The 27,956-nt window shown below is 34.3% G+C and overlaps 1 protein-coding gene across 2 annotated transcripts; it reads left to right on the top strand.

The window, feature by feature from the left end:
- Positions 1-986: 986 nt before the first annotated feature.
- On the top strand, positions 987-26,054 carry LOC129940254 (uncharacterized). 2 transcript variants are annotated; one of them, XM_056048532.1, is made up of 4 exons: positions 987-1,616; positions 24,900-25,033; positions 25,093-25,249; positions 25,315-26,054. In XM_056048532.1, the coding sequence occupies exons 1-4, from the start codon at positions 1,572-1,574 to the stop codon at positions 25,996-25,998; spliced, it is 1,020 nt and encodes a 339-aa protein (XP_055904507.1). In that variant the 5' UTR covers positions 987-1,571; the 3' UTR covers positions 25,999-26,054. The 2 variants fall into 2 exon arrangements, with proteins under 2 accessions (XP_055904507.1, XP_055904506.1); XM_056048531.1 differs by lacking the exon at positions 987-1,616 and adding an exon at positions 24,666-24,819.
- The last annotated feature ends 1,902 nt before the right edge of the window (positions 26,055-27,956 follow it).

Below are 27,956 nucleotides of genomic sequence, written 5' to 3'. Positions count from 1 at the left end.
TTCTTGAGCTATGGACGACGAAAAATACGTCACGAACGTATTGACGTACAGACATCTTTCTAAAATTCTTTTACTTCGGCTCTAGGGACCTTGAAGCTTCGAGAAATGTCAAAATGTTCAATTCGACAAATCGGACCCATTACAATAAGTTCCTATGGGAAGTTAATAATGATTCGGTTCCATTAATTGAAGGAAACTTTTGGTCAGCGCATTATATCTCGTCGTTGGGTTTTATGAAGTCACTTACATGAGGTAATAGCTGCAAAAAATTGGGCCTCTCCTCGGCTGTAATTTATCCAAACCAGCCGCAGTGGCCCGAAAACATTTTTAAAACATAATGTTAAACCCTTATCCTTGAAGCAATGCTAAATTTTTGGTCGTAACTTCAAGTTGTATGAGTTTGATTTCTTCTTGAAAACCACACGTCTAAGAATGGCACACTGGGCGTATACGCATTTTTTTTGTATTTCATTGATATTTTACGAAATATTTTTTTTACGTTTTTAGCTTTCTCTCTAACAGCAACTCTGGTAATCTTTTATTTCCATCCAAGACTATAAGCTTAGATATCTTTTTCTTATTCACAATTAAAAGAAATAATAAACTACACCAAAAAATTACATTAATTTTCTTGAATCATTTAAACAATCTAAAACAAGGTAGCCCCCAGTTAGACCTCACGTTATAACCCTAAAAAGACCAATTGAACAGATTTCCTCAATTGAGAAACAATACTCCTTCTAAATAATTTTGAAAAATGAAATCCTTCAATGAAGTGCATTTTGAGTGTAAGCCAACAAAAGCCGGCCGAACAACACCCACAAAAATAGAATGCGCAAGATCGGGGAGCTTTCCTCCACACGCAAGCAAATAAGAATTCATTCAGAAAATATCAGGGGAAATTCTCGAAAAGTTTCCTAAGCACAAACTCTAGTGGCATGGCGGTGTGATATAAAAGCCCAAGACCGTCTGCACCGCAGCTCACTTTTCTTCAACCAACCCAACAGAAAAGAACTGTACCAACAACGCACTCAATTAATTTATTTATTTTTATTTCCCCATAAAAGTATCTTTTACGAGTCTACTTTGTTCATTTGTGAAACGCGGAAAAACAGTCTAACAAAAGCGGCGCAAAAATAGAAAGAAAGAAATAACAAAAAAAAAACAGCCTTTTGCAAGAAGTGTTTATAAAGATATAAAGTGCGTCAATTAAACGTGAAATAAAAGAAAGATACAATAAAAACAGAAAATCAATTTCAAAACAAACGGCAGTTATTTAACGGAGACGGAGATATTAAGTGTATAAATCGTAACATTTGAATTGATTTGATTTGATTCGAACGTGATTGATTTTTGTATCACATTTCCGCACATCTCGCAGATACGTAGTAAAGTGCGTAACCGAAATTGAAAAGAAAACAAAGATCATAAAAAGGCAGTTCAGTGTGTAAAAAAAAGAAGATTTTCTGGGAAAGCATTTTACTGCCCTAGTTTTACAAAAGAAGGTCTAATTTTGTGTTGTTATCTTGAAAGAAAATTTTATATCAATAAAAATAACTATTTAATCAAAAATGGCTGATGTGTCACATGAACTCGGAGCATTAAGATTCGTGGTGGTAAGTTACAAATTTCATCTTTCAATACAACATAACTAGTTTTTAAAGTTGGACATTCGTCATGATTATGAGAAAGTATTAAAGATCTTGTTTTAAATGCTCAAAGGTTAAAAGTAGCACGTTAGTCGTTAATGCTGTTCTGTATCTTGGTAAACGAAAAAGAAAGAAGTTGAGACTATGTCATGAAACAGAAGCAACCTATAAGAAGCTCACATTAAAAATTTTATTTGGGAAGCTCAGGTTATTATGTTCTACCGAAAAATCAAGTTTTAAACAAAGAACCTTTTTAAGTGATCTTATTCGAAATATCAAAAATTCAGTATTGTGTGGCTACAGTAATTTTAAAAATATGTCGGATTATTTAACAACCAAGGTGCAGTTTAAGATTTAAGGAAAACTAAAAATTAAAGTTTTTTCATAGTTAATATTTGACTATTGCACTTGTCCACAAAATTATTATGTCTTAGAAACAAAGAATCAGATTTTTCAAAGAATTGACATGTCTTGAATTACAATCTCGCCTTTAAATTTTCTGTCACATAAGGTTTTCAAAATATGCTCCTTTAAAAATGCTAAAGACAATAAAAAAGGTTTTTTTAAGGCTAAGTTAAAACACAACATAATCCTATGATGATTTTACAAAGTACAAAACTTTGTCTTCTAGATAGCGTTGAAATCATTTTAGTATCTTACTGAGTTTCTGAAAATACTTATTAGTAATGAGTCTTTATTTGACTCTATAGAAAGTTTTGAACAAACCTTGAATTTAATACTTTCATAGTTTTGAAGAATACATTTTGGAATTTATTTTAAATGCTGATTACGAATACGTAATTTGGTTTTAACTATGTATCTTCTTAAACTTTGAAAATACCCGTTTTCAACATAACTTATATTTTTATTAATATAGGTTAGGCATTAGTATTTCCAATACTTGATATGAGAATACAAATTATTGACGTTTTGACACAAATAATTCAGCATTTCTTTAAAAATTATTTAGAGACACGTGAAATCTTTCAACTTATGAAGATTTTCGAAAATTTTTTGAAACACTTTAAATATTTCACACGAATATACAAAAAAGAGGTTAAAGTTTTGGAAATCTTAAACGAATTTAATTGAAAAGAAGCTACTTTATCTATTCAGATACCCTCGAAAAGCCTTGTATAAGTGTTTCAGTTTCGAATTTCAAAAAGCACTATCTCAAAAACCTTACGTGATAAAATAACTTCGAAGTCGGGTTTGACTTTGAAGGCTATCAAAGCCAGTTGAAAAAGTGAAATTCAATTTGATTAAAATTAGGTAGTCCGTAGAGAACCAGGGCCAAATGACTTATAACTTTCAACCATTCCTGAGTGCGAGTAATTGCAAGGATTAAGGGGACCTACAGTTTATATGCCCAATCCGAAAGACTAATTTGAGAAAGCACTTTTTAAAGACAAGTATTACTCTTGGAGAATTTGTCAATTCCTCGCAAAACGCAGTACCCGTGAATAAAACTTTAGGTAGCACAGGCAGGGATCGAACCCAAGACCTCTCGCATGACAGTCCAACGCACTAACCATCCTGTCACGAGTACGGGCAAGCAATTTGATTGCTAGAAACAAAACCTGGTCCACTAGTAATATTTTTTTCTTCAAAAAATACTATTTTTTTTGTAAAAAATGTGCAACACTCGCATTTGCACGCACTCAAGGGGATTTTTGTTACCCCTATTATGCCAAGACATAGTGTGAGTTGAGAAAGTGAATGAGGGCTTGAAAAGAGATATCGGTGCACATTAATTTTGAATTCCTGAATATTTCAATGACTGGGAAAAACAGGCGTGAAAAAAGAATTCAAAACGTTAAGACCTACCAAATTCTTCTAAAACCATGTTCCTTAAGTCATAAGTCCCAGGCGTTGAATGTAAATAAGATTTTATAAAATTAGCATGGACAAACTAAACAGATGTAAACATCTCGGTACTAAACTGAAATCATCTCTTCGAAAAATAACACGGTCGAGAAACTTTTCTTTTTGAAAACTTACTTACTTACTTAATTAAAGTGGCGCTACAGTCCGGGCGGACCTGGACCTCAACCAATATGAGTCGCCAGTCAGCTAGGTTCCTAGCTAGCTGTCTCCAGTGCGCCACTCTCTTTTTGAAAACTCTCTTTTTAGAAATAAACGTCACCCACATAAATATCTTACATTTACGGTCATATGAAACCTCTATAGAGCTATCCGTTTCGAACAAGTATGGACCAATCGTGGGTGGTACTTTGAGCATTTCAACAATCATTCTCATCAAAAAAATTGGGATCATTTTGATGCGTTTCAAGGACACAAGATACGACATTGCTGATAATTGACCGGCTCGAGTTCTTATGTGTTCAGTGAACTTTAAAAGCCTTAAAACCTAAGTCTAAATGCAAAATATTGTGTAATTTTGTTTTTGAAAAACTTAATTCCACGAGAAATCGACAAAAAGTGCTGAAGCAACAATACTTTCAGTTGTTCTTGAGCGACACATACGGTTTCGATTATTCACATCAATATGAGGGGCCATTATAGCTTTCATTGGTTTTCATTGTTGAAAAATTTGTTTCGAGATTTAAAAGCTATTAAAGAGTCAAATATGTTATTTTTGTTGTCCAAAATGAAGATCCTTTCAACAAAAAAAACATCATTTAAGGTTTCATTTATAGCTATTATTGGTTCTGATTATTGAATACTTTGATTCGAGATTTTAAGGTGTTTAAGAAAGTCAAGTTTGTATACATTTGATATCAAAAGAAGTATTATGGGTTTTAGAGTTTTGTTTACGGAAAAAAGAAAATTATATTCAATACCGAAAATTTCTTTTAATTAATTTTTAATTTTTCGTTAAAGAAATTGTTTTCAATGAACAGCTAATTTTTAATTTCATAATTTGGACTAAAATCGTTACACTGAAAGCTTTCTATTTGCTTTTGCATTCCCACCAAATGCTTGAAGAAATGTTATTAAAATTTTCAATGATAGCTATAACCGACCTGTGAAAAAAGTTCCAATGGTTGCTTTCAATGATTTTATTTTATAAAAATCTCAAAACTATCTTAAAGCTCGCCAAAAATTCATAAAAAACTAGCGTAAATTTCAAAAACTTAAAAAATATCTTACTGGCCCTACGCGGTGCTCTAGGCCTTTCAGCCTAAAGAGATTCACTGTTGCCAGTCGAGAAGGTTCTTGAAAAAAACGACCCGAGAGTATTTCAATTTTATGAATTTTAATAAAAAATGTTCGACATTTTTGCAGTTAATTTGATCAACTTTAATGAGTTGTTAAAGCATGTGTAATTTAATTTTTTACTTGTCAAATAAGAAACGTCAAAATGAAACCTCTTACTAAAAAACCTTTTATGTTTAATCTTCTCAATATTATTTTGGCAATGCAGTGTTTTAGAATTTAGAATTAAAAAATTGATTTTAAGCATGAGCTTTCTCTAAAGAGCTAACAAATAGAGTATCATTGACAACGAGCGTAGAATCCAAGGAAAAGGAAGAATTCATTATTTTTTACAAATGAAGAAACATTTTTACTGCCTTTGGGACATTGCAGTATTTTTTGCCGTCATTTTTGGTCATGTACGAATTTGGTCCGTCGAATATGGGCATTGCAGGGCTACCTGATTTGCTTGAACTTATTCCGGTTTTCCTCAGTTGGATTGGCTTTAAAACAAAGGCAACTTATCTTTTTGACCCTAATAACCTCTTTACAGCTTTATGCGTTTTTCTTAGGTCTGATGCTTTTAACCCTATTCGGGATAAAAGCTCTTATTCTCAGAGGAATCAAACTTATGATCGTATCAGCGCTGGCGTCAACGTCACTATCGAGGAAGCATAGTGACCAGTTAAAGATCCTTAAAATGTCTTTCTCTTTTTGACAAACGGTTCCCTTAGGAGCTCTTTCTTTAGCTGGAGAGTTTTTACACGAGGAATTTGCTGATATGACACAATGGTCAGATGTGCCTAGAGGAGATAGAACACTAATAGTGTACTTACCAGGGTCAGAAGTAAGAAACCAGTCAAAAGTATTTTCTGCTCGGACTACCATGTCCTATATTCGAGTAAGCTCGTTGACCAGCTGAGTTAGGTGGTTCAACTCAGCGAAGATATCAGCAGACACTCCTTCTGGTGTTGTCTGGCCCGAATGTTAAAGCCATTAAGTTATAATTTTTTTTTTGTGAACATTTAACTCGATGATTTTAATAGAATTAATAACTTCGAATCAAAATTTGGGTTGGGCTAACCTTAGAGCTCATCAAATTGTTTCTACCCGTATTATTCACTTTTCCGTATTTGTGTCGCCTAATGTTTTTTAAGAAGTACTTCCTCTAACGAGAAATTGACAAATCTTACAAGAGTCATTTTGGCTTAAAAAGTGTAGGTCCCCTCCTTCCCTGAAAATACTCTCACATAGAAATGTTTGACACATGTTAGAGAACTAGACCCCGGTTCGGTAAGAGCTGTTACTTCACAAAATTTACTTTTTACTTACTTAAGGTGGCGCTACATTCCGGAGCGGCCTGGGCCTCAACCAACATGTGTCTCCAGCCAACTCGATACCTAGATAGCTGTCTCCAGTTTCGCACGCCAAGTTGGTTGAGGTCTTTCTCAACCTTAATGCGCTACCTGAACCGCGGTCTTTCTCTACTGCGCCACAGTCCTTCGGGATTGGATTCGAAGACCTCCCGGGCTGGAGCGTTGATGTCCATCCGCTCTACATGACCTAGCCATCTAAGCCGTTGGACTTTAATTCTGCTAACTAGGTCAGTGTCGCTGTACAGCCCGTACAGTTCGTTGTTATATCTTCTCCTCCATTCTCCATCTATGCATACGGGACCAAAAATCGACCGAAGTATTTTTCTCTTGAAGCATCCTAATACGCTTTCATCTTTCTTTGACAGGGTTCAGGCCTCAGAGCTATAATTAAGAACCGGGATGATGAGTGTCTTATAGATAGTGATTTTAGATGCCTGAGAGAGGTTTTTACTTCTCAATTGCCCTCTAAGTCCAAGGGAGCAACGATTGCAAGAGTTATTCTTCGTTTGATTTCAGCGCCGGTGTCGTTGTCTGTGTTTATAGCGGTGCCTAGGTAGACAAAGTCCTCAACTGCCCCAAAGTTATAGCTGTCCACGATGACGTTTTGTCCAAGACGTCGTTGTTCAATAACCTTTTTTGATAACAGCATATACTTGGTCTTGATCTCATTGACCACTAAACCCATCTTCTTCGCTTCCGTGGCAATGCTCAAAAACGATCCACTGACATCACGCTTTTATCTTCCAATTATGTCAATATGATCTGCGTATCCGAGTAATTGGATGGAACTTTGGAAGATTGTGCCTCTAGTATCGAAGGTTGAGTTTTGCACAATTCTTTCCAGAACAATGTTTAAGAAGTCGCATGACAGTGCATCGCCTTGTCTAAAACCTTTTTTGACATCAAATGCATCGGTGAGATCTTTTCCGACCTTGATAGGACGGCTTCAGACGTTCACATAATACTGACCATATTTTGCAGATGCGTTGGTGCATGCTCCCTACCAAGCCAGCGATGCTGTCAGCTCCATCAGCTTTGTTTGACTTCAGTTTAGATATAGCTATCTTCACTTCGTCGGGGTCGGGTAGGCGGAATTGTTGATCTGCTTCGCCTTGGTTGAGTGGTTCTATCTCCCTTACAGTGGAATTCGGTTCGTCATCGCCGTTATATAATTTGGAGAAGTGGTCTTTCCATATTCTCAACATAGACTGCGGTTCTACTACGATGTTTCCCTGATCGTCGTTACAGGTTTCGGTTCGTGGCTGGTACCCTTGGGAGGTTTTTTGTTACCTTTTGGTTAAATGTACGCACCTCATTCCTGTTGTGACATCCCTCTATCTCCTCGATCGCGCGCTTCTCATGCTCCGACCTTGATAGAGCAGCGTCCATCGTCATTCTGCACAAACGGATAAGTTTGACAGGGGAACCTAAACTAGACATTGCTCTGTAGAGCTCTTCGCTATGGATGCTGTCGTGCGCGGCTTTGAAATCGATAAAGTGACGGTAGGTATCGATTTGAAACTCTTGATTTTTTCCAAGATCTGCCGTAGTGTGAATATTTGGACGATAGTGGACACACAATTTCTTTAATTATTTGCTTTTGGTGCAGAAATGTCAAACCTTCTCGCATTATCCGTTAGGATTCGACATAAAAATCAAAGTCCCATTCATTCCTGCCTAAAAACAGGCATGAAAGAATAACTAAAGGTTATAAATACACTTTTTCCCTTAAGTTAAAGTTTGTTATATTTCAAGTCTTCAGCTTTTGCTGAATGATTTCTTGAAATTTTATTTTGCAAACGCTAAATCAGCTACGAGTAGAAGAATGCGGATATTGATACTCACAAAATTACAAATTTTTCCTTTAGTTTTCGTGTATCTGCTTAAACTCTTCGAAATAAGACCAACAACAAAATATACATAAGTCTTCTTATTCTATTTCCATATTATTTAATTTATAAGAAGTATATTTAATGAACAACATTCATGTAATTTATGTATTTAACATCAGTGTTCAAAAATCTTTATTTTTTACTCAACCTGGCGTGATGTATATCTAACTTCTAAAATTGGACAAGTGGCATTAAAACTAAGTAAAAGAGAGCAACTGTGCCTCTTAGCTTTGGTATTTCAATCTGTTACAGATAAATCACTGAGCTAAAACCTCAAGAAAATTCTTATACTTCAAGTCGAAAAATGAAATTTAAATTGTTTGCCATTTGGCAGAATAACGTATTATTTATGTGCAATTATAAACAAATTGCATATAGTTATATGTATAGATAGATACATATAAAAGATACATTTCTGTGTGTGTCTTCCTTTTTGTATTTATATACTTTTTGCTACTGGGTGAAAAATTCTTGGCAATGACCATCAAGATTGCCGCCGCCACCATTGCCGGACAGCAGCCGGGTCGTATAAAGACCCAGAAGTGTCATCATATTCGCTACCGCAGCCGCCGCCGCCGCGCCGGCCGCCGCCGTCACAGTCACCGCCATTCATTTGATTTAAAAAATTAAAACAACTATTTCGCATGCCGCCGTAATATATAAAACAAAAATATACATACGTACAAAAATTCTTTCTTTTTTTTTAGAAGATCTTTTACTCAATCTTTGTAGTTGGAAAAAAATTAAGACAAGAATTTAATTTTAATTTTCATTTAAAAAAGAAAAGAAAAACAAAAACACAACATCCGCTATTTGACAATGGTTTTTGATGTGATATGTGTGATTCTTGAAAAAACACTTAAGAATTTTTCGAAGAAGGAATTTTTTTGTCCAAGAGTGGGCGGAACAAACAAATTCTTAAGTCACCTTGAATTAATTTGTTAAAAATTCTTCCCACACCTCTATATAAGGTTAATTTTCCACACAGATACTAGTGGCGGGCGTTGGGAGAAAGATTTTGAATTTATTTTTAATATTTTCTTTTTCAAGCGAAAAATTAATTTGAAAAATAAAAACATCATGGATAAGTTTGACAATTGAAGATCATGAATAAAGTGAAGACTCTTTCCAACATCTCGAAAGTATAGAGGGCGAGAAAAGTTACTCAATATAAACAATAACAAAGGAAAATTAATTTTATTCGCATACCATACAAAGGTTAACATAAGTTTATCATGAGATGATCTGCTAATTAAAATGAACAGAGAAAGCAGAGTGCGTGTCTTCTTTCCATAATTAAGTTGTAATTATACAAAAATGCAAAATTTTGCATTTAAAAATCAGGCTTTACTAACAACATCCATAAAACTTCAAAGGGACAAGTTGATGAATGTCTGTAACAATAGGTGAAACGTGCGAAAGAAAAACCTTGCAAGTTTCCCAGAGGTTATAAAACTTGAAAAAAAAAGAAACAAACGAAGATTAATTAAGTTATTTACAATTCTATACTTGTTTGGGAGAATGAGAAAAAGTTAATAAGTTACAAGAAATTCTGGTCATCCAGTCTTTGTTGGCAGTCTTTGGTAACACGTTCTACATTTGTTCGTTACCTGGTCTAATTTTATTTTACTTACCTTACTTCTTAACAAGTTCATTTAGTTTATGTAGATTTATTACTGGAAGAAAATATATTCTTTATAAAGCAATTTCCAGTTGCATCGAAATTATTTCAAAATTGCGAGTTAGATTTCTATCAGTCAGCCATTAGTGGAATAGGGAAAACTTGTAGCATATGAAAACATGAACGTGTCGTAACTATTTGAAACTGGTGGAAGTGTGACCATAGCCCATTAGGGGCTGCTAGAAACAAAATCAGCAACGTTCTGGCTAATATGGTCAGGCTGGTTCCCAGATTGGCGACATGCTGATTACCTATCTCATAAAATCAATTTCATCAAAACACAGACAAAAGGGCCTCGAAAATGGGTTACACTACGACAACCATTGTAACGAATTATGAACAACTATTTAAATTTGCATTAAGGAACATAAATCGTTCTGTAGGGTTTGAGCTGCAGAGCAGCTAGCCGACATAGGTCTGCTAGAAATAAGATGAACAGGGAGTGCTGTTTTACAGAAGAAAGAATATAACGTATGACACAGTGGGGTAGCTTGACCTTTGGGGGCCCTGTATCCAATTTTTTTTGGGCCCTATCACCTCTTACCAAAACTGGGCCATAACCTTATAACCCTTTTTAAATTAAAACACTAACGTCAATAAATAAGTTAAATTTAATTCAATGTATAACGACATAGGAACTTTAACATAAATACATACTACATAATATGTAGATACATGTTTTATAAAGCTCAAAAAAAAACTAAATAATATTTGCACTTCTTCTCAAAGTACTACTTTCGTTGCCTTTTTTTCTGCAAGTTTATTTATTAAATCTTCCATACCTGAAGAAGATTTCAGTTTTTCAATATTATCTGCTTCTATTGATAAAAGTGATAAATCTGACAACCTCTTCTGTCCCATTGAAGTTCTGAGATAATTTTTTATTATTTTCAGCTTGGAAAAAGATCTTTCAGCTGTTGCTGTGGTGACCGGAAGAGGCAAAAAGAGAAAGCATGCTGTTATTACTTCAGAAAAACCAGAAGCAAGACTATTAAATTCGATGAGTAATAATTTAGCAAGTTCTTTTATGGAATGAATTTTGAGGATTTCGGATTTAAGGCATGTTTTTAGAGCAATTAGTTGATTGCGGAAATCACCAGATAATATGTCTATATTGTACTTTTCCACCAGCTTTTTTTTAACCTTGATTTATTTCATCATTTGAGAACGATAAAAGCTTATCCGGTTCCAACACTTCAAACATACTACTAAGACTATGAAGGCTTTGAAATCTTTGCTGAGTTTGTCCAATCAAAATGTCCAAGCAGGATTAGTAAATATTGACTTTGAAGTAAATTTCCGGATCAAAAATTCTATGATCTTCTGCCAACTCATCAAAAAACCGCTTCGTTATTTTCCTCCTTTTATTTTTGAAGACAGGCGTCACTCCCCAATCGTTGGCTAAATCCTTAGACTTTTTAAGTAGATCACTGAATTTCTTTTGATTTCTTTCTTTTTCTAGGCCGTCTAAAAAATTTTGAAGCAAAATACTTGCTTTTTGTAAATCATTTTCCTCATCTTGAAGGGCTTTGGAAACTGGACTTATAATATCAAACAGCGAGGAAAAAAATGACATCAACACAATAAAGTCGTACGTCTCTAAAATGTTTATAACATTTTTACATTCGTCTCGTTCGTCTTTTTTTGTTGAGGTCAAATTGATTTGGTGTAAGGTTTTCATTATCAATGTATAGTTTGATCTTATACCACATAGTGCATCATTTCGTGACGATCATCTCGTAGGACAAACGTTTTTAAGGGTAATTTTACATTTTTCGAATGAATCGCTGTGCAGCAAAGACCAGCGTTTCATACTGTTACCAAAAATGTATATGTTTTCTCTAAACTATCGAAAAATGTTGATACTTCAAGTATATTTTTACACACGTCTTGTTCTCTATATCTTTGGGGGCCCCTATATCTCGGGGGCCCTGTTACATGGATACAGCTGATACAGCGGTAGCTACGCCACTGGTCATACAGCTGTCATACGAAACACTATAAGCTCAGAATTGGCTTCATAGATAGCAAAAAAGTGCAAAGTCTAGTGTCATCAACCTTAACGCAGAAGCGAAAGGCTATACTCACTTCACTTACATAGCAAATCTTAGAACGTCAGCCTTATAAACGAAGAGAAAGCGATTTACTTCGAACTACACAGGCTCTATACCTTGCATGAGAACTCTAATGATTCTTGGGAGTACCAGGTTTAAGAGAAAGAATATCTAAAAAGCCACCGGGATGGAGTCAATCACAACCAGATTGACCAAGTGTTGATAGAACGTAAGGAAAAGCTTTTCGAAAAATGTCGTCAAAAGACTTGTCGCATAAGTATCGTATCGTATAAAGTAAATCGAGACATAAATTTCATAATTTTTAGGTTGTCTCCAATGTCAAAGAATTATGAAGAGTTTTCTAAGAAGGAATTGACAACTTTTTTTTAAATGAAACATAAACCATTTAGATATTTCAAAAACTTTCTTATGGGCTTGAAGTCAAATCAAAACGTTTATGAATAGAACTCAACTTTGTTTATATGGGCACCGCGGGTATGTTTGAAGCGGTAGATTCGTCAAAACGCACATTATTTTGCTTTAAATATTTTCTATGAGCTCTGCCAACTTCGTCGGGCTGTTGGCATAAACCAATGACATTAAGAAGCCTCAAAGAAAGCGTTAAATCTCACGAATAAGGTGGCTCATCGTATGGCCCATTTCTTGATTACTCATCATCATCAAAATAACTCTTCAATAAATCGATTGTTACGTGTGCTAGTTGGCTTGTTGCACCATCCCGTGGAAACCACATCAAACTCTTTTCCAACTCTATCATAAGTTAGATTTTGAATAAAAAAAAAGGCTGGGATGCGACCCACACTGATAACTTCCCATCCCGTCTGTCGATTTGTCTTGCTTAAAAGTTTGTCAATATGTACACATATCAATTTTTACCAAATTGGCGTACTATTTTTTTAAAAATTACTGAATATCGAAGACAATATTTTCTGTGAAATAAAATAAGTTTGAAGCCAATATTTCAAATTTTTGAAAAGATACATATTTGAGTCGAAAATCAATTTTTCCCAACTTTTGTTAATTTTTTTTAGGTTTTTAATTTTTTGTACAAAAACTGTCAATTCGATTTTTTTCAAAATTTGTCCTAATTTTGAAAACAATATTTCTTATAAGTAAAAATTAGTCAGAAGCTATTATCTCAAAATTTTGTAAAGATATTTGAGTCGAAAATCGTTTTTTACCAACTTTTGTTAATTTTGTTTCGGTTTTAAATTTTTTGTAAAAAAAACTGTCAATTCGATTTTTCTCAACATTTTTCAGAATGTTGAAAACAATATTTCTTATAAGATATAATAAGTTTGAAGTCTAAATTTCAAGTTTTTAAGAAGATATTTCAATCGATATTCAATTTTCACCAACTTTGAGTAATGTTTTTTTAGATTTTTATTTTTTATAAAAAAAAACTGTCAATTCGATTTTTCTCAAAATTTGATCAGATGTCAAGAACATTATATTTTGTTCCACAAAATTGTTTTGGAGATGAAATCATATTTTAGTGGTAAAATTTTGGAGGTGACAATTTTTTTTTCAGTTTTTTTAATTTATAAAAAAAACGTTAAAGGGATTTTTTCGAAAAAAAAATACTTCTTTGATATCGCATTACAATATATTATATAAAATTGAATTCAAGTCTCTAGCGTTTTTGGTTCGTAAGATATTTAGGGTTAACCAAAATGTTCACCTTTTTTTCAAACTGCTAGGGTAAAAAAACCACCCACGCAATTTTCTTGAGAGCCCTTTCTGCATCTTTCTGCCTTATTATCTGTATAACAAAATTTATTTGTAACCGATATCTCCTCTGGTTCTTGAGCTATGGACGACGAAAAAAACGTCGCGAACGTACGGACGTACGAACGTACGTACACACGCACGCACAGACATCTTACTAAAAAAATTTTATTTCGACTCTATGGACCTTGAAACGTCGAGAAATTTCAAAATTTTCAATTTGACAAATCGGACCCATTACAATAACTTCCTATGGGAAGTTAAAAATTAAAAATAAAGTCTAAAACAGCCTTGATGGCTGTTGACATATCTTAGCTCAAGCACAATCAATAATTTTCATTACTGACTTAAGGCATAAGTGGTTCCATGAAACAGTACTAAGCTTTTCATTTGTCGTTTACCATATAATTTACTTGGACGGTTACGTCCAAAACCATATCTTCCAATTCGGACTTAAAGCAATCGGTAACCATTTTAATGTCGGTCGACCAAAAATGCAAATTTAGCTTATTGAAAACCCATTGCATTGATGCAAAAATTAGTTTATAGACGGGTTGGGTTCGATATCCCGGTTTTTATATTCCCGTTTCTTAAAATCCTGCTTGTTATAATCCCGATTTTTTATAACCCCGCTTTTAGTAATCCCGTTTCTTATAATCCCGTTTTTGATTATCCCAATTTTGCAATCAAAACTAGTTGCCTAATTTTAAAAAATCGCGCGATTTTAGGTGAACTGTTCACTGTTAGCTTTTAATAAATCACCCTTTACATACTATTAAATTTAGCAAATGTTATTTAACAAATTTATACACATAAAAGTTCAAAACCTAAGTATGATAACTAAAGACTCTCATTGTTGAATTTAGTTCTTATTCGAAGAAAGCTGTAATACCTTTAATCCGCCACTTATAAAAATACGTTATCTATTGAAAGCCCTTAGTTTTCATGGATAAGATTTAAATTTTTCAAACATTTAAACGTTGTTGTTATAATTTATTTAAAAACACTTATATGTATGAATAATAGATGAAGGCGGAGGTAAGTTGTTGGATTTAAAAAAAAATTGTCTACTTTTTGAAATAAAAACTTAATTTCTTTTTAGCTTGAGAATAAAATTAAAAAGAAAATGATGTTATATTTCTGGGATCTTTCGGAATTGGGAAGAACAATTGATGCTGATGGCAAATGTAAACATCCTACAGAAATTAGCCTGCTTAAACCTTAAACTATCCAAAATTCCTAAAACGAATTTAGAAAAAAAGCAATTAATTCCAAAATCTTAATAACCCAAAATAAATAAAAGTAAAAATTCTGGAAAACCCAAATCGCGCAATACTAAAATACCGAAACCCAAAAATTTCAAAACTCTATTTAGAACAATGATCCAATCAAATTGGATTTCTATAATAGTATAATCAGACTTATAATTTCAAAGTAACCGCCTTTTCCAATCAAGCATTTTAGAATTTATCAAACCAAATTTCTTAAAATATCATAGAACTTTTTTTGAGAGTTGTTTATGGGTATGGAGTTTATAATGAGGGGTTTTCAACTCCTTAAATAATTCAAGTCATAAATGAAAATGAAAATGAAAATGAAAATACTCATCAAAATTTCGAATAATAAGTTTTAGTGAAAACTGTAGCTATCACCTTAATAAATTACTCGTTAAGCGATAAAAGTTTTTCAGCCACGAGTTATAGGAATAAATTGATATCGTTTTAATTCCGAAATTTTATAAGACACTTATAGTACTCTTAACTTATACAATATGTAGTTTTTAAATGTATTTATTTATCGGAGATAGGCATAATGCAAAGAACAAAATAAATACAAAAATAAATGTATTATTAATTGAAGTGGTTTATTGATTTATATTAAAAGTTAAGTGATACACACTTTATTGAGGAAGGCAAGTGTTTTTGAATACTTTTAAATCTAAAAATATTTACCTAAAGGCATTTATTTTTGTAAGAAAATGTTAATTTTGAACTTAAATCAAAAGCAAGTATGTATATAAATTATCTTTCTGTAAAATGTTCATAAATATCTTGAACTGAACTGAATATCTTTTTGAACAAGTTTCATATCAAATGGGTAATCTTTATTTTTCAAAACTTTCTCAATGTTTGTGCTGTGCCAAAAACATTATTTCGAGAGTATCTAATTATATGTTCTCAATAGACTAATCAAAGATTTGGCAGTAATAGATACACAGTATAACAAAAAAGTCTTCTAACAAAATGCACACAGAAATAAACAACTTTAATGGCTGAAACACAAACACGCTTCAGCATCGGCTTCAACTGCGTTACGTTGGGCCTGCTTCGAGGTTTCTTTGAATGACACTTCCAATATGACACTTCTAAAATGGCACTTCCGTCATTAGCAGCCGTTATTATTTCTCAAATAAAAAGAAATATGAGTTTTTCAATCGAAAAAATAAAATTTATAGCGGAAGTAGCTTACACAGCAAATGTATTTTGTTTGTTGACATTTTTTTTACAGCTGTTGAGCTGTCAGACAAAGCAAATGTTCTGATAATTGAACTAGAAATTTCGTTTGGAGTCACATTACGTAGCATTACGTTATTTCCTTACGATTGTCAAATTAAACGTGAGGTCGAAGCTTCATTGTGATAGCATGCATTGAATTCCTATGGCTGAACTTGTAAACGTTAGGCGAAGCCGAAGCTAAAGCGTGTTTGTGTTGTAGCCATAATAGCTGAATCACAAGTATGCTTCAGCTTCGGCTTCGTCTGCTTTACGGTGGGCCTGCTTCGAGGTTGCTTGGAATGACATTTCCATTATTTCATCTCTCCAAAAAGTAAATATTTGTTTGTTGACATTTTTTACAGCTGTTGAGCTGTCAGACAAAGAAAATATTTAGCAAATTTGAACTAGAGCTTCCGTTCGGAGTTACATTACATTATTTCCTTACGATTGTCAAACGAAACGTGAGGTCGAAGCTTCTTTGTGATAGCATGTATTGAATTCCTATGGCTGAACTCGTAAACGTCAGGCAAAGCCAAAGCTGAAGCGTGTTTGTGATTCAGCCATGGTAGTGATCAATCCAATACTATTATTTAAACGCCAATACGGACAACAATTCGACAGAAACTTTCAGATTTCTATACCTTTCAGATCTTACAGGGAGGATAAGGTATTCCTGAAAGACGTGTCAATCCACTATTACACAGATGGATCAAAAACAATTAAAAAAGTTGGGATGTTGGTGGAGTTAGAGGTGGAGGTGGATACTCTAAACGACTGAAACTAAGTCTCTTATTCCGCCTTCCATATCATTATAGCATGTTCCAGGCGGAACTTTTGGCGATAAAACAAGTCTCATCCTGGCTTCATTAAACATGTGATATCCGTATTCTTTTAAATAGTCAGGCCGATATCAAATCTCCCGATTCTGTCTCTACAAACTATGATAACAGTCCATAACTGTCAATCATATCTAATGGAGATGGCACAACAGTTTAATATTCAGCTTTGCTAGGTGCCCGGCTATAGAGACATTCCAAGAAATTGGAAGGCAAATGAACTCGCCAGAAATGGTACAGTTCAACGCATTCTACCTCGTTTGGCTAATCATGGCAAAAACTAATGTTAATACAAGACGGCAAACAAAAGGTAGAATACCTAACATCACCGAGTGTATATAAGCTCGATAATCGATAATATAAAATGGCGCTATATAATAGGAAAGCACGCCACGCGACCGTATTCTCAAATGACTTTTGCAGAAGCTGTATGGATGAGGAAGAGGAGGAAATAATTCTCCATCCCTTCTATACATGCCCTGCTCTAGCTCAAATACGCAAGACCTAGCTAGGAGAATTTTTCTATAACGATATCAATCATATTAACCTAACCTAACCGGGACTTTTATGTAACTCGTGCTTTTCAATAATTTGTTTTAAATTGTAAGTAATTTGGGACTTGTAAAATATTTTAATTTCTCTTAAATTATAACAAGAACTATTTATAAGGAATTTATAAGGTCCAAGTTTTAGTGGCCGCAAACAATATCTAACGTTGAGCTGTGGAATAGGGCCGGACAGAAAAAATTGGACGTAGACATCATGCAACGAAAATGGCGTTGGATAGGTCATACACTGAGGAAACCTGACGACAATATAGCAAAACAATCCGTCCAATGGAATCCCCGGGGTAATAGGGCGTTGTAAGACCAAAGACAACTTGGAGGTCATAAGTTTTGAAGGAGGCTCGGTCTTACACAGCTGAGGTCAGTTGCTGTGAATCGGGATAGGTGGAATGATTCTGTTACTGCCCTATGCTCCAGGAGGAGTTAAAGCTCTGTATTTCTGTACTTAAAGTTTTCAAGCCATATATTATTGTTATTATTTGTTAAAATTAATTACATATGTATGTATATGTTTCAAGCTTCCTACAATAAGTCTCAATTTGTCTTGCCTTTTGTAAAGTTAGCAGAACCGTTTTCAATTTTTGGACAGAAATTAATCTTTAGTATGCAAACACTTTCCGTTTTTGTCATTTTAGGCTGTGAACCAAAACATTGACGCTCAATTGGTTTTCCCAAAAATTGACATAACGTTGATTTAAAAATAATTTGAAAACGGAAATAGAAATCATTAATCTTCGATTAGCAGTGTTAGATTTTTCTTGGGATGAGTTTTTCTTTCCGTATAAGTTGTTGTTTCGTTCACCACACAAAAACACCGCACAGTTTATCCCCGGCTTAGTTTATTCTAAGACGACTTATATCGTTAAAAAAGAACTTCTCCCAAAAAATGGTTTGTGCATTCGATTAGTTTCTTCAAATACACAAACCATTTCTTTAATTTTCCCAGTATTTCATTCTTCTATTACAATTAAAAGTTCGGTCCTACTGTCAAGCATAGAGGAAATATATTATCTAGAGTCCCGACTTAATGGGTTTGCTCTCTTTCGGCCTACAAACTAAATTGAGAGAATTTTGCCCGTTAGCATAAGGATGTGTTAGTTCTCCCGTGCATTTCTTATGGGAAAATCCAGATTCTATGTAGTTGTTATGGGCTTTTGGTGAAGTTTGCACAATTAGGGGGAAAACAATATGAGGTGTACTCAGCCGTTTAAAAAAGAAATCCGTTGAATTCAAAAATTGAAAAATTAATGCAATATTTTTAGAAAAATGAATTTTACAACTTCTTTTTAGTAAAAACTGTGCTAAAATTAATATTTGAATGCTTTTGGCACATAAATTCTATGGTTTTTATGAAAAATTTCGCTAAAAACAGAAAAAATCGCGCGAAAGTATAAGCGCACCTTAGAACTGTAATGCGAACGTGGCCGTTTATTGTTGCACCTCCTTCACTGCAATTTGACTTACTTTTTATTTAATGAAGTGAACTTGTATATACCCCCTTCATTATAAAGAATTTTGGTCTGAAAAATATCAAATAATATTTAAAATCAAAACAATTAACAAAAACTTACTCTAAAAATCCGAAACCCATTGTTTTGTTTTGCAAAATTGATTGTCATTTTTGACAGATCACAAAAATTCCATAAGTTTCTTTTTAGCCCAATCCCCCATTTTGCTTTTTTTTTCTCCACTCACATGTATTCACCGATAGAGAATTTGAGAGAGTTTACCTCGAATATGAGAGATTTCACCTCGAACAAAATTTGAGGGTGTTTCAGGTAGGACGGGTACCGGTCGGGACTCTAGATATTATATTTCCTCTATGCTGTCAAGTACAGAGATTCGTTCTTTACGTACTACACGAATGTGGAATGCTTTCCATCTCTCCTTTTCCTAACACTTACACTGTTTCACTGCATAATAGGGATAGTAATATTCCCTCACGTGTTCGCTTATTATATAAAAAATTAAGTTTCTCAACAAGTTATATAATTATATTGAATAAAAATACAATTCGCATAGTCTACACAAAATTCCCTTTCTTTTTACACCCCATTTGTTTAAATTGGTTCACTTTGAAAGCCGGAAAAGGCAGACTTACTTACGAAATATTTCATATATACCCTGGTTGAAAAAATGCCAAAGAAGTTCAAGAAGCTAAGCTGTCTAGCAAGAAAAAAAAACTGAAAGACAAAGATGACATAGTTTACTATTAGCAAAATTAATTTTTAGATCCTACTAGACTACTAGAATTTTGAACCTGTTAGACAACCTATCTTGTAGAGGCATAAAACAGCCCGCCTCATTTTTTAAGGACTCTGAAGTTTTAACGGCCTTATTGTTTATATAGAACTTGTAAACTCAATGCTGAAAGACATTTATGTTTAGTTTAGTCTTAAAATTTTTAGTTGACTAAAACACTTTGAACACTTTGATTTGGATGCAAACAATAAAGAAAAATCGAAGAGATAAATTATTTCGAGAGATTTTGAAACTCTCGACTAAAGGTCACCTCCTAAAAATACCGAATCTTTTATTAGCTAAATAAATGGTTGAAAAACGCTTGACATAAAATAAAGGCTTCATTTGTACAACGGACAGTCTCTAGAGACACAACAAAAATTAAAAAAAAAAAATAAACCGAGAACAAAATTATTAAAAAATTATACAAGTCGAACACACAAATATTTTTATTCGGTAAGCATTACAAAAACTCATCAACCCGAATTCCTAAAACGCGTGTTGTTACATCTTAAATTTTGAAGTTTTCTAATCTTATTTGCCGCTTTGTTTTCGAGACCGTTCAAACGTAAGAATAAGGAACACGATGTGATATTCACTCTATTATGTCATTAACAAAAACACGCAAAAAATTTGAGTGTTTTAGTTTTAAACAATTTTCGTAATAAAATAAAATTATAAAACAAAAGTGCAATAAAAAAGAAAAAAACATAAAATATAGTATTAAAAGTTGATAAATGTACAGTGTGCGCAATTACTCATCAAAAACGTTTCCTCATTCCTTGCCAGATTTTTTTTCTTTTCTTTTTCTTAAGTATAAGATTTAGGCAGACATATGGACGAGACAGAAAATTCCTTATTTAAGGTCAAATTTAATTAGCATTAGAAGAAAAAAACATTCACACGTGTGTATGGTGCTTACAAATAATTTTTCAATTAACTATTTACAAAAAATCTGCCAAAACAAAAAAGAAAAACATGAATTCTCGTAAAACAGATTTTTAAATAAATTATTTCTAACATCAGGCGCAAGCTTCATGTACAAATATTTCGATTTGCTGTGCACCACAATACTTGGTAAGCCACTTTAATGATACGAAAACGCTTTGTGTTTTAAATGTTCCAAAACGAAATGACGACTTTTGTTGAGGGTTTCTTTTTTTTTCTCGAAATTCATGTCAGTACGGAGAGGTCTATACATTTTGGTGATTTTGGCAGTGTTTGCTGAAGTCTTTGTGAATTATGATTCAGTACTACAGTATTTCAAGGTCTATGAGCTTTCATATATGTAAAGGAGGTAATTATGTACATTTCAATCCAACCGATTCTGACAGACATTTTTGTTTCACTACAGAAACTCCTGGTTTAGTCAATTTAATTTTGAAATATTTAAAAAATGTTTGCAATAGCAATATTTTTGTATTCTGTGTTTCAGATAATTAAATTGAATTTACATTCATAAAAATAATGAACTTACATACATATGTTAAGTATATACAACTGATATTTACATGAGGCGCTTTGCAACGGAAAATTCTTCTGAAAATCCCCATGAATAACCACAAAATACATGACTACATGACAAATCAATAGCTTGGATGTCATCATACCTTATTGATAGATAGTGTTGTCTTCAAAGATAACTATTCGTTTATTGTTAATAATTCTGGTTAACCGCAAGGTAGCGGCCTTTCTTACTTACTTGCTTGCTTAAGGTGGCGCTACAGTCCTGTGTGAACTAGGGCTTCACCGAACAAACTTCTCCATCTAGCTCGGTCCCTAGCTAGATGTCTCCAGTTTCGCGCTCCAAGTTGGGTGAGATCACTTTCCACTTGTGCGCGCCATCTGATCCGCGGCCTTCCTGCTGCGCTGTCCTGTGGGTGTGGATTCGAAGACTTTCCGGGCCGGAGCATTGGTTTCCATGCGCTCTACGTGACCCAGCCATCTTAGTCGTTGGACTTTTACCCTTCTGGCTAAGTCTACGTCGCTGCACAGCTCGTACAGCTATTCGTTCCATCTTCTCCTCCACTCCCCTTCTATGCATACGGGAACGTAGATCACACGAAGAACTTATCGAACTGACCCAAGGTGCTTTCATCCGCTTTTGTCATAGTCCATTCTTCTGCACCGTATAGCAGGACGGGGATAATAAGGGTCTTATATAGCAATACTTTGGTCCCTCGAGAGAGGACTTTACCACTCTTAGTCCAAAGTAACAGCGGTTAGCAAAAGTTATTCTGCGTTTCATCTCAGCGCTGGTGTTGTTTTCTATGTTTACAGCGGAGCCTAGGTAGACGAAGTCCTTGACTACCTCAAAGTTACGTCTGTCAATGGTGACGTTTTGACCAAGACTTTGTTCTTCCCTCATTAACTGTTAAACCCATTTTTGCCCCTTTGCCCAATACTCACAAAAGCCTCATTGAAATCACGCTGAATTCTTCCGATTATGTCAATGTCATCAGCATATGCTAGTAATTGGACAGACTTTTGAAAGATAGTGCCTCTAGTGTTGACGTGTGAGCTCTGCACTATTCTTCCAAGTACAATGTTAACAAAAATCGCATGACAGCGAATAACCTTGTCTTAAACCTTTTTTGACATCGAAAGATTCTGATAAGTTGTTTCCAACCTTTATGGAGCAGCTTCCATTCTCCATGGTCATCCTGCACAAACGGACGAGTTTGGAAGGGATGCCAAAACTGGGCATGGCTCTATACAGCTCGTCCCTGTAGATGCTGTCATATGCGGCCTTCAAATCGATGAAAAGATGCTGGATATCGATTTGGTGTTCTTGGGTTTTTTTTTCAGAATCTGCCGTATTGTGAATATTTGATCGACTGTGGACTTTCCTGGTCTAAAACCACACTGATAAGGACCTATCAGGTTGTTGACGATGGGCTTTAGATGTTCACATATTACGGCATAGAAGATTTTGTAGAAGATGTTAAGTAGACTGATTCATCTATAGTTGGTGCAGTTTAGAGGGTCTCCTTTTTTCAGGAGGTTCCATTCATCGGGCATGCTTTCTTCCGACCATATCTTACAGATAAGTTGGAGCATGCTCCTTACCAACTTATCTCCAGCTACTTTGAAGAGCTCGACATTCAAGCCATCCGCTCCAGCAGCTTTATTAGACATCAGCTTATATATGGTAATCATAACGACGACACGTCTAAGTCGGGAGGACGGGATTGTTGGATTTAGTAGTCTATGTTGAATGGATCATCATGCCTGACAGCGGAATTCGGTTCGTCGTCGCGGTTATACAGTCTGCAGAAGTGGTCCTTCCATATCCTCAGCATTGACTGCGATGATGTTTTCACTTTTGTTTTTGCAGCCTTTGGTTCTAGGTTTATAGATTTGTGAATTCCGTTTCACCTGCTCATAAAACTTTAAGCCTGCTTTTGAAGCTCTCAACATTATGCCCTATCTTTTTCCTTCTTATAAGTCAGTGTTTCTCTCGCCTCTTCTGCTCGTAGAGCTCATGAGCAGCTCTCGTCCTTCTATGCAGCGCCGCTTTGTGTGCCTGTTGTTTGGCTGCATTTGCCTGCCGACATTCCTCATCAAACCAGGGGTTCCTTTTTGGTGGCTGCTTGAACCCAGCACAACAGAGGAGGCTTCTCTGATTGCATCTTGGCAATGTTGCCATTGGTTTTCAATACATTGGGTAGGCGGCAGAGAACTTCGAGAGAGGTTACTTGTAACTCGGTCGGAAAAGGATTTGGCGATTGCAGCCGTTCGACGTTGTACCTTCTCCCAGCAACTCCCTGTTTTGCCTTGGGTCTGGAAACCCGAACGAGGTAGTGGTCCGAGTCGATGTTAGCTCCTCGGAAAGTTTGGACATCCATGATGCAGGAAGCGGGTCTGGCATCGATCCCAATATGTACAATCTGGTTGACGGTAGATTGATCTGGAGAACTCCAAGTTCCTTTGTGGATGTTGAGGTGTGAAAATAGAGTACTGGCTACCATGACGTTTCGTCCCGCCGCTAAATCGATTAACCTGAATCCGTTGTCGGAAGTGTTGTTGTGCAGGCTGTTTTTCCCGATAATTCCACCATAGATGTCTTCCCTTCCTAGAATAGCATTCAAATCGCCCAGGACAATTTTAACATCGTAGCCAGGACACTGCTCATATGTTTTGTCTAAGAGCTCGAAGAGCATATCTTTGGTGTTGTCATCTTTCTCTTCTGTGGGGGCGTAGAGTGTTCTATACCTATAACGGAGAGTCACCGTTTACAGTGTTCTATACCTCTCCCACTTATATACCACATCCTTACACACTTACAATACGTTATTTATTTATTTCTAGCAAAATATCTCTAGAAATCATTTATATGACAAAGCAACGTTTGTCGGGTCAGCTAGTAGATACATAAAAAATAGATAACAGACCTACCGAATGTAAATTTAAAATTTCATTGAAATTGGTTAAGCCGTTGCGGATTAGTATGGCAACTAACACTGTGACAGGAGAATTTTATATATTAGATGAATGTAGTTTCCGTAAGCAGTTAATTTATCTCATTTTTTTAAGGGAATGGCGGCCTAGAAATTATTCGTCTTATTTGACTCTTAGAAGACAATTGTCTCGTATAAATAAAACTACAAGAAGGTAGTTTATTTAATTAATTGAAGTACTTTCTTAACAATATTATGAAGTAGATTCATTGTCAATGACTACAAATGAATTCAAGTGTTCGGTAGACACTTATTCTTAAATAAATAATTATTGATCCTCTTGTGATATAACAACACAAGTACATAAGTTAAAAGGTATTAACATGAAACAGTTTGAAGTTGGTCTTACTAGTTATCTGCTACCGTAACGTGAATTCAAACTTTGCTTTTAGAGCATTTCAACTAAACAATCTTTGTGCTATGATCCAAGACCTACGATCCACTTTAAACGTAGACCATTGTTCTGAAATTTAACTCAATTTCATGATCAAACTGTCGAAAAAAAAACCACTTTACAAACTAAATTTTCAAAATGAAGCAAACTGTAAACATACGTCGTGTTCTAAATATCAACACAAAAATATTTGATCAACTTTTTTTCGGAAAACTAAATCTAAATTCTAAATTTAAAAAAAAAATGAATCCGAATGATATAACTGAAGTACATACATAGAACATAATAATTACATAGATTGCCAAAAAGATGGATAATTAATATTATTTTATATTTGCGTTTTACAGGAATCACCTCTATCATCAAAAGTTGCAATGTTCAACAACGCTGTATCAAAACACCAAGAATCACAGCATTTAAATCCATTCTCACAAACCGGTGGCCTTCCCAAACCAACTTTCAAGAAAGGCGAATATGGAAGGTAAGTTTATCTCACACAAACAATTTAAACTAAAATTAATTGTAAATCTGCTTATACAGACCTTTAGCTGGAAGCTTGACAGAACAACGTGGTCAAAAAGCCAACATTCATGTTCTAAAGGAAATGCTTGAACTTTGCCAAATCATTGATTCTGAAGGTTACAATGTGAAGGATGAACCTGAAATGAAAGTCATTCCATTTGGGGAACTTTTTAACGTGAGTTTATTTATTACGTTAAAACTTATAATGTACTTAAACTATTTTATATTTCTTCAAAATAGATCTACACTTACATTTCTGATAAAGTTGTGGGAATTTTACTACGTGCTCGAAAACACAAACTAGTAGAATTTGAAGGAGAAGTTCTGTTTCAGCATCGTGATGAAGATGTTCCCGTGTTCCTGTTGAAACCCATTAAGGAAATTCGTCAAATTTTGACTGATAAACAAGAGGAAATTCGCCGCAGTGTGAGTCCCGCACCTCAGGCAACTTCTGTAATCATGGATCAACAGAAAGTACGCCCAAGTCCATCGCCATCGCCAACACCCAAACCAAAGACAAGTTCCACTAAAAAGGCAAAGGAAGAAACTGAAGGTGCCAAGGTAGAAATTGTTAAACCAATCGCACAAAAAGCAAATCCAATCATTAATGTTGAGGATCAATCAAAACCTGAAGTTCAAAACAACATTCAAGTCTTAACTGGTGAGGTCTTGCCTGCTTCAACTGTCCCCGAAACTATAATTACTCCTCCAACACCTACAGCAGAAACGGCTCCAGCTGCAGTAGTTGCATTATCACCGGCAACTTCTGTCGAATCAACCTTTACAATAGTCGAAGAAAAAACTGACGTCAATAATAACGATGAAGCTCCTGCGATAATTGTTGCAAATGAAGTATCAGCAACTCAGAACCAATCACCAGCTGAAACAACTTCAACCGCAACCCTTAATACAGCAAACATTTAATTTATAACTAAACCATCTACTAATTTTAAATATAGCTTTAAAAAAAAAAAAACAAATCTAGTTAAGGTTTTATTTAATTGGGGTCGAATCTCGATATCTTTTACTTCTTATATTGAATTTTTGGGAACCCTTTAATTTTGATGCAAAAAGCTCACTTTATCTTTAAAGACACGTGAATACAATTAGACAAAGTATTATGTAACGGGTTTTGATTTTTTTGATTTGATTTTATTTGATGGTCGGGAGGGTTTAAACTTGTAGTAAAAATAATCTGACAATAAAAACAACTGTAAATATTTTTTTAAAAACAACAATTTTCAACTGATTTTTTATTTCAAATAAGAGCAAATATGTTTTCATCTTCTTTAAAATGTTTGAATCGGAACGAAAATGTCAAGTTTTAAAAAAATCCACAAACGAGAAGCAATTTAGGGTCCGTAATGTCGAATGATCCTTTTTAATGAATTCTGGGAACAGTGACTTGAAAATGGAGTAGTTTTGTATCTTTTTCAGTCTAGTTTTGAAATAAAGGTAAATATCATTCAAATTCTTTTAATATTAAAAGTTCGTATGATTCATAAATTAATAGAAGATAAAATAGGATCCCATTATTGCAGAACATTTGCTGATTATAAAGAAATTTACACCCATTTAACTTTAACTCGAAATGAAATTGAAAGCGATTTAAAATATTAATTGGAGTTCTGAAATTCACTTTTATCGTTATCCATAAAATTTTTTTTTGGAACTGGAAACGAATTGAATTTCCGTGTTCTACATTTCCATATTTTTGATTTCCAAGTGATTTGAATTCGAACAAATTTATTTCGTGTGATTTGAATTCGACAAGAGGAAATTTTCTAAAAACAGCTATTTTTTCATTTAAAAAAAATGAACCTTAAGCTTTTTATAGAATGCACTTAATTCATGAGAAGTTGCAGCTGCTAATTTATATTTTAGGAAAGGAACAAAGCATTTAAAACTAATTTTCAAAACGCCAAATATCTTCTCTATACCAAAAACAAGATTCTTTCAAAAACTTTCAAGAAACATTTAGAAACTATATTTTGCTGTCAGAGTCTTTCCCAACAGATATTTTGAAACTGCTTATCGCAAAGAATCTCAAATCTGCATCAACACAGTGCAAATAACAAAACACTTATATTCTACATACAGTCAGTCACAAAAGGCAACGTATAACTATGAAACATGGTATATCAATGGTTTTAGCCAAAATTCAAATATATTTGCTTGACTAAATAATGGAATATTATTTAAAAGATATGAATTGAGACATTAACGATATTTTTTTCATAATATTCCAAAGAGATCAGAAAACGGTTAAAAATGTAAGAAACGAAAGTGTACATATGAAACTTTGTTCTGATAACCTGTACATTTAATCTATATCTATATCATATCTTTCATTATGTTGTTTATTTCGTGTGTGATATTTAAATAATATTGTTGAAAATGGAAAAAAGGAGTAAAACCTCAATTGAAATAAAAAATTTAATTATAAAGCATAGACACGAAGGGAAAAGTTATGGTGCAATTGGAAAAATCGTGGGTAAAATTTCCTCATCTGTACAAACAATAAAAAAAAATATAATGAAAGGGGACATGTAGCAAATAAGCCCCATTCTGGTCGTCCGAAAAAATTAAGTACTCGCGATATCCGAAGCATTATTCGGAAAGTTAACGGCTAAAAGAAAGTTAAGATCGCTTTCAATATCTGAACATTTTGCGTAATAATTTGCACGCCTCTGCTGAAGCACTAGGGCTTGGAAGCAGCTGGGTCCTGCACCAAGACAACGCACCCAAACATACGGCGAAGATTATAAAGGAGTGGCTGGTGTTTAGGGTTCCAAAGCAGCTTCATCCACCACCACAGTCTCCAGATCTCAATATCATAGAGCACATCTGGGATGAACAGATCAAAATTCACTGAGAACGGC

Source organism: Eupeodes corollae, chromosome 1 (genome assembly GCF_945859685.1).
Source record: "Eupeodes corollae chromosome 1, idEupCoro1.1, whole genome shotgun sequence".
NCBI lineage: Eukaryota > Metazoa > Arthropoda > Insecta > Diptera > Syrphidae > Eupeodes > Eupeodes corollae.
This window is presented reverse-complemented; position numbering and strand designations above follow the sequence as displayed.

Excerpts from the sequence above, each read along its gene's own strand:
- LOC129940254 (XM_056048531.1), top strand. The coding sequence starts at position 24,691 with ATGAAGCAAACTGTAAACATACGTCGTGTTCTAAATATCAACACAAAA. Across the intron at positions 24,820-24,899 it reads ATCCGAATGATATAACTGAA|GAATCACCTCTATCATCAAA; the intron begins GTACATACATAG and ends TGCGTTTTACAG. Across the intron at positions 25,250-25,314 it reads CATTTGGGGAACTTTTTAAC|ATCTACACTTACATTTCTGA; the intron begins GTGAGTTTATTT and ends TCTTCAAAATAG.